Source organism: Phyllostomus discolor, chromosome 2, assembly GCF_004126475.2.
Source record: "Phyllostomus discolor isolate MPI-MPIP mPhyDis1 chromosome 2, mPhyDis1.pri.v3, whole genome shotgun sequence".
Classification (NCBI taxonomy): Eukaryota; Metazoa; Chordata; class Mammalia; order Chiroptera; family Phyllostomidae; genus Phyllostomus; species Phyllostomus discolor.
In genome coordinates, this window is record NC_040904.2 from 53,433,837 (window position 1) to 53,446,396 (window position 12,560).

The 12,560-nt window shown below is 38.7% G+C and overlaps 1 protein-coding gene across 1 annotated transcript in view; it reads left to right on the forward strand.

Moving 5' to 3' along the window:
• The window catches only part of PLS1 (plastin 1), a 98,833-nt gene that overhangs the window by 75,551 nt on the left and 10,722 nt on the right, over positions 1-12,560 (forward strand). Inside the window, exons 11-12 of the mRNA XM_028505007.2 lie at positions 702-780; positions 4,858-4,972. Of these exons, the coding sequence (XP_028360808.1) occupies positions 702-780; positions 4,858-4,972 (194 nt within the window). The remainder of the gene's footprint in view (positions 1-701; positions 781-4,857; positions 4,973-12,560) is intronic.

Consider the following 12,560-nt stretch of genomic DNA (forward strand, 5'->3'; position numbering starts at 1 on the left):
AATAGTGCCTGCAGCAGTTTCTTAAGGCAATCTCTGAGGTCTAGGGACTTCCTGTGATGAAACATGTCTTTCTCCTTAGCACTTTGTGTGAGGGCTGTGACCCTTATGTACTTTTAGTAGTGACGATGTAAAATAACTCAGGAAGACTATAAAATAGTTTTATTCCCACAGTACTTATTTTTATATTACCCATAATCTCACCTCTTGCATCACTATTTGGTGTAATTAAATGTAGGCCTGTGTGCCCAGCCACTTTTCTGTATAAAACCCCATCTGTACAAAGTTAGTAATATTGCTTTGAAAAAGGTGTAGCTTCTCTATTTCTGTTTAATATGCAAATTTTACCTTGGCTGCTAACAGATTTCCTTCTATTAATTTTTAGCCAATCCCTTTGCATGTAATTCTACATATATGACTATATAGGTTTATTTGTTACTTTTCTGGACAGAGAAACCCATGGCTCAGTAGTTCACAGACATCAAGGAACTCTAGATGGAAAATTTTGGAGCAAATAGAGGTTTTCTAGACAGAGGGGAAAAAAGGGACTTTGGCAATAAGACTTTTTTACCTAAAAATTTTGTAGTACCATAGGAACCATGGCAAAGTATGTATGGCCAGTTTGTACCTGCCTGAATGGTGTAAAATGTAGTTCTTGATTCTTTTTGACCTGAATCATCAGTGTGAACTTGTATCTACTCTAGGGGAGAGCAAAGAAGAGAGGACATTTCGAAACTGGATGAATTCCTTGGGGGTCAACCCATACATTAATCATTTGTACAGGTAAATATTTTAGTGTGTTTTAGCTTTATGATGAGCATCCAGCTTTTCTAGTTTCAAACTACAGGTATCTTTACATGAGAACATTTTATAAAAATCACAGAATGCTGGGAATTGGCAATGGAATGGATTTTAAAAGAATAGTATTTTTTTAAAGATAGTATGATAATATTAGTTATAATTTTTGATGATATAAACAATTTGGTAAAGATAATCCATCTTAACCTTTTATAATTATTATCAGGAAAATAAATTGGGAGGGGGGGCCTCTGCTCACAGAGCTCCACCCCCAACCCCATCCACCACAGTTGAGAATAAGCCTACCAAGACAGGATCTGCTTGGGGAGGAAAGGTGGCCAATCTCTAACAGGATAAGGGCCTTGAGCCTGTTCCTCAGTGGGCTTTTATTAGGTTCAGTTTGCACTGGAATACAGGTAAAGCTCATCAATCATTGTCAGGCAGTAATGATCAAACAATAGATAACATTCAAAGAACTATGAGGGCTTATTCTGAGCCAGGGACAGTTAGCTAAAGGGCCATAAAACTTTGGGAAACAAACTCATTTTATGCTTGGATCCTTATCAGAAAATTGAGGGCATTCTTAGCAAAAACAGTTTTCACAGGATTTTTTGCATTCTGTCTTAGGCCTGATTGCCCAAGGAACTGCCCTTTCTGCCCAAGGCTGTACCGCCCTCTGTCATTGCTTCAGGCTTAAGTCAGGTGGGGGAAGTAAGGCAGCCAAGATATTAGGAGATTTATTACAGACAGAATGAGAACTCAGGCTATGTCAAAGCCTAGAGGTGAGGGTCTATCACCCCCTTTTTCTGTAGTCCCCCAAGTCCTTCCCTGATGGCCCCATCATGACCATGCCTGTCTTAGGTCATTCCTCCCTTGAGGAATCTTACCCGTCATTGGCTAACTAGTCATCTGCCTGGGGCTAAGCAGGGCGAAGTAAAGGGAGCAGAGATGGTGCCCCTGCGGGGAAGATAAGCTTTGTCTCCTTAATGGCTTGTGGTCCCAAGGTGTTTTACTCAGCTTTAGCCATGGAGGGGTTATAGCTTCTGAAACCAGGCAGGGTGGTTCCCAACAATAAATTATTTCCATTTTAGCAGAGTAGAACAGTAATATACTATAAATAGTTCTTAACATTATATCAATATTTTCATTATCAGTCATATTCTATTTATCTTTGCCAAAACCGTAATTATACCATATTTTGTTTTATATATATAAAGATTTTATTAATTTCTTTTTAGAGAGAGGGGAAGGGAGGGAGGAAGAAAGAGACATAAATGTGTGGTTGCCTCTCATGAGCCCCCTACTGGGGACTTGGCCCACAACCCAGGATCTACCCTGACTGGGAATTGAACCTGTGACCCTTTGGTTCACAGGCCTTTGTTCAATACTCTGAGCCGCACCAGCCATGGCTGTTGTGTATATTTTTTCTAATTTGTAGAAATAACTTGCTTTCCCTCATTGTTATAATTGTTTCTTTCTTAGAAATGACAATACACTATTAATTTGGTAGGACTAAGAAAATATTTTACTGAATCATTTCTTGTGCTCTCTGGTAGTGCTGATGAAAATGTGTCTTTCTAGGTGTCGTTGAAAAAGAAACCTTCCTACTTTCTTTTTTACAGAATCTACCAGCCTGGCTTCAAAAATGCAAAAGACCTAAACTTTAGCTAATTACATATTTTTAAGAAAAAAGACCTAATTAACTAAACGTGTTGATAATTTGCACAGCCAAGGAAATGCCTTAATAAACATTAACTAAATTATTCTTTAAATCTGAACTGAAGATTAATGCCACAAAAGACCAAGTTCACTGGCTAATTAAGGATTTATGATGGAGTAATTTCTTCTTGTTGTATATTAAAGATATTATTTAAAATCTAAAACCAGTAGAGCTTTATTATGGTAACTAGCTTTGATGTAATAGACTCATATTTGATAAACTCTTGAAGGGTGTGTAAATTCCAGCTAAATGATAAGAGATATACTCCTGTCCTAGTAGCAGGGCAGTAAAGGACTCAAATGCTGGAAGTGAGGGGCAACTAGATCTTTATGGAATTTGAAAGAATGTCTATAATACATAATTGAGAGAAAAGAATAACAGGTCTAGTATGCTCCTATTTTTATTTTAAAATTGAATGTATACATATGTGTATATGAATTTTTTTAACCTGGAGAGATAAATACCAAACAGTATACAACCTGCATTTGAGGGTAGTGAGGAAACTTATTTTTAATCTCAGTAATGTAAGTATGGTATTTTGTTTTGTTTTACAATGAGTATGTATTTCTATTTTGATTAAAAAGTCAATTTAAAACTAGGGGATTAAGATTTGTTGAAACTCATGGTAACTTGTTCATAAATGTCAAGAAACGAGAGTTCTCTATGGTTGACAGTAGAGAGGAGAATTGACCAAATTTTTAAAAGACTTTTCTGTAGTTAGATCCTGAAATACTAACACAAGGCTTCTAGGCATATGTAACTTTTTCTTGGGAAAGGGAATTCAAACAATTCTCAGAAGTAATATGACCTTAAAGAGAACCACTGTATACAGAAAAACAATAGCTAGAGGTTCAGTTGCCTCCAGAACTACGTGTCCATGAGTTTGGCCTGGCTCGTATTCCTAAACCCAGTAAGTGATTCTAGCTCCCCATCTACAGTGTATCAAGTGCAAACCAAAGCAAAGCATTAGAGTAATGTAGATTGATTTTAACTGAAAGTTCTCTCATCTCAACAAGTTACTAAATATATTTTAAGAACTATTAGCCCTAGAATTTTTCTGTGACAAGTTTGTTCTGGGGCACATCTTGAATTCTCTGGAAGTCATTTTAACTCTCTTGGTTTCAGTTTCCCTATTTGCAAAACATGAATAATAATAATGCCAGACTACATAGAAATAAGAGTGAATTCATTTAAAGTAAAACAGAAAAATTCATGAAATAGATGAGATTCTAGAAACTATATAAATACGTTAGTGATTTTTAATGCAAAATTTTCTATGTTTTTATAGGAAACCTAGTCAGCTCCTAATTACCTTCATAATTGACTTTCTGCCTCCATCGCTCAGCGAGGCCGAGTCCCCTTCACTGGCATGTGTTGTGTGCTCAGAGATGCAAAGTAACTTTAATGTGAATCTTAGCTAAACATAACTCAGTGAGCAAGCTGTTGAGAGAGAAAAGCCTCACTATACAGCTGCATATAGCAAGTTTAAGATCAATTGCTATTTTTTTGTGTCTTTAGCATACAGAATTGAAAACAGACTCAGTAGACATAATTTGAGCACCTCAGGAGAACATGGGTTTCTGAATCCAAAATGGTACTAATTCTTACTTCAGTAACTCCTACTTGCTTATAAATTCCTTCCACTTAACCCTCATTATTTAACACAAACAGCTGCTTACTGCGTGGTTATTGTGATTTTTATGCAATCATTTAAAAAAAATTTTAAAGTCATAATACATAAGCAGTATATGAACTCCATTCCCAATGTACAAGTTTCAGGAAATAAGTATGTAGACTAAAATAAAGCATGATAATCTGTCCCTAACCCTTCCCATATTCCTTTTTTATGGCCCAAAGATAATCACTGTTAACAGCCCATAGCATATTTAGGTATTTAAATGGTCTCAATTTTGAAAATAAATTTGAGAAATAACAAACTATGCAGTGTTCTGCCAGTTCCTTTTGTAATCATAATATGTCCTATAAAGCTTTTCATGTTACAACATAGAAATCTGCCTCATTATGTCTTATGGTGGTCCAGGAGTCCATGGTATGGACCATTTATTCAGTGGCCCTCTACTGCCAGGTCTTTAGGTCATTCCCAAGTTTATAAATAGTATGGCAATGAATGTTGTTGTACATGTATAGGTCTGTAAACATTTATGAAAAAATTTTGGGCAGATGTCTAGAAGTTCTGGGTCAAATGATGTATCCTGTCCTTCTTTAATCATTAAATGACTGTTTTGTATTTTTAAAGACATAAGCCCATTTCTAGTGTGCTTAATGAAATTAGGTAATGCCAACATTTCCTCTGCCCTCACCTTCTTTCCCTCCTATTTTAGTGATCTCGCAGATGCTTTAGTGATCTTCCAGCTCTATGAAATGATCCGCGTGCCAGTCAACTGGAGCCATGTTAACAAACCTCCTTATCCTGCCCTTGGAGGGAACATGAAGAAGGTGAATGAAATAATGTTGTTATTGTTTGATATAAAACAGAAGGTTTAGAGTTCTTTCAAAGCTTAGTAAAGTGTGATCTCTTCTCACAGTTCTGATTCAAACCAAATGTGTTAAGCTGAATAGCCTATTTACAAGTGTGCTTTAATACATGTTTGGAAGGATGAAGGCAGTTTCCCCAGTCAGAGACAATGTATATACTCATTTTCTCTTTAGCAAGTTATAGTACTTAATGTCTGAGATGCACCATAAATGCATTACTATTTTATATTGCCAGAACTTGCCAAATCTTTACTGGTTTTTTGTTAGTATTTTTCAACATATATTTATTGAATACTTGTACAGGGCAGTGCAATATATAAAATAGTACAAGGCATGGAATTGGTCTTCAGGAAGCCCTAAGGAGGTGAGGGAGACATGAGTATAACTATGGTACAGTACAGTGTACACAAAAGTGAGTATTATGATTTCTAAGGAATAAAAGCCTACAGGCTACATGTATCATGAGAGGGTCCATGCAGGAGGTGGTTTTTGAGTTAGCCTTTGAGAAAGGATAGAATTTTACCAAGAGACGTCTAAACTTATGTATACAAAAGTAAATACCATAAGCAAAATTAAAAAGCAAACAAATAATAAACTTGGAGACATATTAGCAATAAATATGGTAAATAGTTAATATCCTTAACATAAATAGTTCATACAAATCAACTTCTAAAATGTGATTGCTATCACTAAAATTATAGTAGTAGAATAGTAAAGTGGACAATATGAGTGAATAATTTACAGAAAAAGAACAATGGATAATACACAAGAAATGCAATTTGAAATAAACAATTAGATTGTATTGCATTCACTGTTAGAGGAAATGTTCGTTGTATAATCTTTCTAGATTCAGTCTGGTAATGCATATCAGTAATCTTCAAAAAGTCCTTTGATTTAATAATTTCGCTTATTGGGACTCCTGGTCAAGATGGCAGCATAAGCAGACATGGCTGGCCTCTTTGCATAGCCACATCAAAATTATAACTAAAATATAGAACAACCATTACTCAGAACCATTAGAACTCGAGTTGAATGGAAGTCTGACAACTATGGAATTAAAGAAATCACATCCATCCAGACTAGTAGGAGAGGTGCAGACACGGAATGGGCTAGTCCCACACCCATGTGTGGTGAATAAAAATTTGGAAGGGATATCTCAGGAGTGAGGAGTCCCAGCTTCAGACCAGGCCCCCCAGCACAGGGTTCCAGTGCCAAGAAGATAAGTCCCTACAACTTCTGGCTGTGAAAACCGGTGGGGATTGAGTTAGTGGAAGAAACTTATGGAGCCCCAAGCAGTTCCTCTTCCAAGAACCCACCTATGGAATCACCTATTCAGACTCACTGCCTCTGAGCTCCAGCAGTGGGTTAGCACCTTGAAAGGCACTAGTGGCATAGAGGGAGAAACTGAAGTGTCTGGCATCAAAACAAGCAGAGGTCTTCTGGCCAAGATAGAGGCATAGGTAGACACACTGTGCCTCCTGGCAATACCAAGATAGGGACAACAATAATTTAGAAACAGAATAACAACCAGAACTGACAGAAAATTGAACTGTATGGAAGTCAGACAACAACAAGTTAAAATAGACCCATTGATCCTAACCAGTAGGAGGGGCGGAGTCAGGCAGCCGGGTGGGGGTTGCAGTGCGGAGAGCAGAGAGCTTTGGGACCGGGAGCGTAAGGCATCCGAGGCACATAAGACCACAGCAGGCAGACCCTGGCGTGCAAGTAGCAGCTGGCTGACCCTGGCCAAGGGGTAGCAAACGGCAGACCCAGAGAGGCAGGAATTGTGAAGCAAGGCACTGCGCACAACCCAGGATCACAGTGCTGGGAAATAGAGCCTCAGGACACTGACTGAAAACACTTGTGGGGGTTGAAACGCAGAGAGAGACTCCCAGCCTCACAGGAAAGGTTATTGGAAAGTCCCATAGGGTGCACAAGCCCACCCACACGGGAATCGGCACCAGAGGGGACCAGTTTGCTCAGGGGAAGCGGTAGAAGGGACTGAGGTCTGACAGAGAGCGGGGCAGGTGCCATTGTTTCTCTTGGACCCCCACCCTACATATAGTGTCACAACCCAGTGACTGGGGTGCCTCGCTCTGGTGAACACCTAAGGCTCTGCCCCTCATATATAACAGGTGCTACCAGACCAAAGGGAAAAAAAAAAAAGATGGCTCAAACAAAATTAAAAGCCCCGGAGTCAGTACTTTTAAGCGACTGAGAGATAGCCAACCTATCAGATGCACAGTCCAAAGCACTGGTGATCAGGATGCTCACAGAATTGATTGATTTTGGTTGCAAATTAGATGAACAAATGCAGGCTACGATAAGAGAAATGAAGGAATGTGTACAGGGAACCAATAGTGATGGGAAGGAAACTGGGACTCAAAACAATAGAGTGGACCAGAAGGAAGAAAGAAACAACCAAACAGAAAAGAATGGGGAAATAAGAATTCAAAAAAATGAGGAGAAGCTTAGGATCCTCCAGAACATCTTTAAACGTTCCAACATCTGAATTATAGGGGTACCAGAAGGAGAAGAGGAAGAGCAAAAAGTGGAAAACTCATTTGAATAAATAATAAAGGAGAAATTCCCCATTCTGGCAAGGAAATAGACCTCCAGGAAGTCCAGGAAGCTCAGAGAGTCCCAAAGAGTTGGACCCAAGAAGGAACACACCAAGGCACATCATAATTACATTACCCAAGATTAAAATGAAGGAGAGAATTCTAGAAGCAGCAAGAGATAAGGGGACAGTAACCTACAAAGGAGTTCCCATCAGACTGTTAGCTGATTTCTGAAAAGAGACCTTATAGGCAAGAAGGGGCTGGGAAGAAGTATTCTAAGTCATGAAAGACAGGGACCTACATCCTAGATTGCTCTATCCAGCTAAGTTTTCATTTAGAATGGAAGGGCAGATAAAGTGCTTCTCAGATAAGGTCAAGTTAAAGGAGTTCATCATCACCAAGCCCTTATTTTATGAAATGTTAAAGGGACTTATCAAAGAAAAAGAAGATAAAAAACATGCATAGTAAAATGACAGCAAACTCACAATTATTAACAACCACACCTAAAACAAAACAAAAAGAAACTAAGCAAACAACTAGAACCACAGAAATGGAGATCACATGGAGGGTTAGCAACAGGGGAGTGGGAGGAGGAGAGAGGGGGAAAAGGTACAGAGAATAAGTAGCATAGATGGGAGGTAGAAAATAGACAGGGGGAGGGCAAGAATAGTATGGGAAGTGTAAAAGCTAAAGAACTTATGACACATGGACATGAACTAAAAGGGGGGAATGTGGGTGGGAGAGGATGTGCAGGGTGGAGGGGAATGAAAGGGGTAATGGAATAACTGTAATAGCATTATCAAAATATATTATAAAAAACAAGCAGAGGCCATTGTCCTTTTATTAAATCTTCCCCCTACAGAGCCAGCAAGCTGGCTAACACTGTTTGACCCACCTTGGAGATCTCCAAAGATTCCTCCCCACCCAACTTACCAGCCCACCCAAGCTGCTTTTCCATACGAATGTCTGGAATGTCTGAACTCATGCTGTACAAACTTCCTAAATCTTTTCAAACAACAACTACTGGCCTTATTGAGCCCTGGTTGTTCAGCTCTAGCAGCAGCCAGACTAGATTCACAGCTTGGCTTTACCTGGGAATCTCCAAGTCCAGTACAAGTAGCAGCCATTTCAGATTGCTCTATAGGTAAGGCAGGGTGGCCCCAGATAAAACACAGGTGGGAGCTGACCTTAGCCCATACCACCCAGGAAACCTTAGTGTCAGCACACCCAGTGGGCAGTTACCACGCTGGAGCACCATCACCCTGCCTCTGCAGAGCTGATCTTCCATGGAGAGCACATGTTGGTGATCAGTGGTCACAGCCAATCCTTGCAGCTGACTGGCCTGGGTGAATCCCTCCTATTGACCTGCCAGTGACAACCAAGGCTCAACTACAAGAAGCGGATGTACTCAGCTCTACACACAAAAGGCATACCTCGAGTACCCAGCTTGGGTGGTAGGGAAGGCTGTGCCACCAGACCCTACAGGACACCTGTTACAGTTAGCCAGACTTCCAAGACACAGAGTCAGAGCAGCTCTACCTAATACATAGAAACAAACACAGGGAGGCGCTTAAGTGAGACAAAGAAAATGGCCCAAATGAAGGAGCAGATCAAAATTCTAGAAAAAGAGCTAAATGAAATGGAGGTAAGCAATCTATCAGATGCAGACTTCAGAACACTGGTAATAAGGATGCTGAAGGAACTTAGTGAGCATCTCAGCAGCATTAAAAAGATTGTCAGAAATGAAGGATACAATAATTGAAATAAAGAACAATTTACAGTGAAACAACAGTAGAGTGGATGAAGCTGAGAGTCAAATCAAATGTTATGGAACATAAGGAAGCAAAAAAATAACCAATCAGAACAAGAAGAAGAAGAAAAAATCCAAAAAAACACAGTATAAGAAGCCTCTGGGACAACTGCAACAGGTCCAACATTTGCATCATGGGGGTACCAGAAGGAGAAGAGAAAGCAAGAAACTGGAAATGTATTTGAAAAAATAATGAAAGAAAACTTTGCTAATTTGGTGAAGGAAATAGACATGCAAGTCCAGGAAGCTCAGAGAGTCCCGAACAAGGTGGATACAAAGAGGCCCAGTCCAAGACACATCATGAGTAAAATGCTCAAGGTTAAAGATAAAGGGAAAATCTTAAAAGCATCAAAAGAAAAGCAGTTAGTTACCTACAGGGGAATTCCCATAAGACTGTCAGCTGACTTCTCAAAAGAATCTTTGCAGGCTAGAAGGGACTGGCAAGAAATATTCTAAGTGATGAAAAGCAGGGACCTACAGCCAAGATTGCTCTACCCAGCAAAACCATCATTTAGAATCGAAGGGCAGATGAAGAGATTCCCAGCCAAAGAAAAACAAAGGAGTTCATTGTCACCAAACCGTTATGTGAAACATTAAAGGGACTTTATTGGCAATAAGTACAGATCTACCAACAATTGAATCTGAAAAACAAACTAAGCAAACAAGAAGATCAGAGACAGAATCATGGATACAGAGAATGTTTTGATGGTTGCCAGTTGGAAGAGGTTTTGGGGGAAATGAGTGAAGAGGTGAGGGAATTAAGCAGTATAAAAGGGTAGTTACAAAATAGCCATGGGGATGTAAAGTACAGTTTAGGAAATGGAATAGCCAAAGAACTAACTTGGATGACCCATGCACATGAACAACTGTAGGGGGATTGTCTTAGGGAGTAGAGGCTGCTGGGTAGAAGGGAGCAAAGGGGAAAAATCAGGACAACTGTAATAGCATAATCAATAAAATATAATTTAAAAAATAATAATAATACTGAGCCCAGGCTGGTATGACTCAGTTGGTTAGGCATTTTCCCACAAAGCAAAAAGTGGCTGGTTGAAAAAAAATTATTTTCACTTATTACCTAACCTGATGAAATAATGAAAAAGATAGGAAATTGTGTGCCAAAATACTCATAGCAATATTTACAGAGCAAAAAAATCAAAATAATTTAGGTGTTCCATAATGGGTTAATAAAAAAGATACACCCATAGGTGAGGTAGGGTGTACTATTAAAAATAGCATTTTAAGCCCTGCCTGCAGTGGCTCAGTGGATTGAGAGCTGGCCTGTGAACCAAGGGGTCGCTGATTCGATTCCCCATCAGGGCACATGCCTGGGTTGCAGGGCAGGTCCCCAGTGCGGGGTGTGTGAGAGGCAGCCACACATTGATGTTTTCTCTGCCCCCTTTTCTTCCTCCCTTACCCTCTCTCTAAAAAAAAAAATAAAATCTTTTTGAAAAATAGCATTTTAAGTATTTTACTAATAGTGACATGGAAATGAGCAGGGTACAAAATGGCATATGCATATGAATCTAATTTGTTTAAAATATACACAGAAAGGCATGCATTCCAAAAGGACTTCTATTCTTCACATTTCTAGAATGAATCTGCATTTACAGACTTTATACTTTAAAAACTATTTTAAAAAATACAAAAGGAAATGCATCATGATATTAAAATTAAATAAGTCGTATGATTATAAGAGGCTTATATTCATATTTTTCAATATATCTGGTAGTTGGACATACCTACATTTTAAATTTTATTTGATTTGTCTACAATTCTAATCATGAAAGTAGAATTCAGAAAAATTTGTTAACTAATTTCATGTAAGGTTTTTCAGTTTTCCAGATGCAAATTGTAACAGGAAAACAAAAATTAAACCAGTTATTGCACCTGGAATTTTTATGTTAATTATAAGAGGTCACAAATGAATCATAGGTAGAGTGCTTCTTTTTAACAAATACCAGCTGTTTATAGAATGAAGCATAAGACTTGAAATAAATTCAAGATGTTTAAAGAAGCAGTATTTTCATGACCCAGTATCATAGGGACTTATTTTATGGACTTTGTACATTCATCACCAGATATCACTTTGCTTCATATGTAAAGTTAATAAGGCTGCACCACTTAAATAGTCTTTCTTCATTATTTCCTCAGTGTCCCATTATGTGATTTTTCTCATTTTCCAAATGATCTAAGCTTTACTTTTGTTCAAAATATTTGAAGTGCTTGGTAATCATTTCTTCCATTAACACTATGAGACTGCACCCTCCCATTTTTTTTTCCTTTTGTTGTGTTCATTCTTACCTTTTACAGCCTCCTAGATTTTTAGCCTGACAGCTTCAGGAATTTTAAGTTCCTGTTCTTGCCCAGTGCTCTGAACTTTGTGCATTTACATTCTCAGGGAGTAGATTCATTTTCAGAGTGTTAACTACTATCATAAACATGGCTTACCTCTAGGAACCTGATTTCTTATTCTTCCTTTAGTTTTGTGTCTTTTCAGAGCTTAAGTGCTTTGCCAAATTTAGAATCAAATGTTGCCAAAAAGCCCTGGCCGGGTGGCTTAGTTGGTTGGAGCACTGTCCCATGGATTGAAAGGTTGAGGGTTCGATTCCTGCTCAGGGCAAATACCTTGGGTGCAGGTTTGAACCCTGGTCAAGGTGAGGGGAAGGCAACCAATCCATGTTTCTCTCTCACATGGACTTCTCTCTTTCTCTCCCTCTCCCTCCCTCCCTCTCTCTTTTCCCCTCCCCGCTCCTTCCTTTCCTCTCCCTCTTTCTCTCCCCCTAGAACACATCTTTCCCTTATGCTAGCATTCATTTCCATTTTTCCTTTCAGTACTTGTCATATCTAGTACCTCAGGTCTCTAGACTAGCAATCCTTACCTCCTTTCTGACCATTATCGCTCTCAGGAATTTTGGTCAAACTATAAAACAAATGGCCTTTCATTATAACACATGTTATATTTAAGTGATTATTATGATTTGCTAGAAAATTTTCCTGAGGAAATGGATGTCATTGGAAAATATGTTGGGTTTTCTCTCTCTCTCCCATTCACACTGTTACATCATCAGAGCTCTGATGTTGTTTTCCATAAAGTAGAAGTCTCTTCCATTGTTTTTAAATCTGTGCATTTCTATAGCATATTACTTCTGGTAGGCAGACTAAATTGCTGGTGTAATAT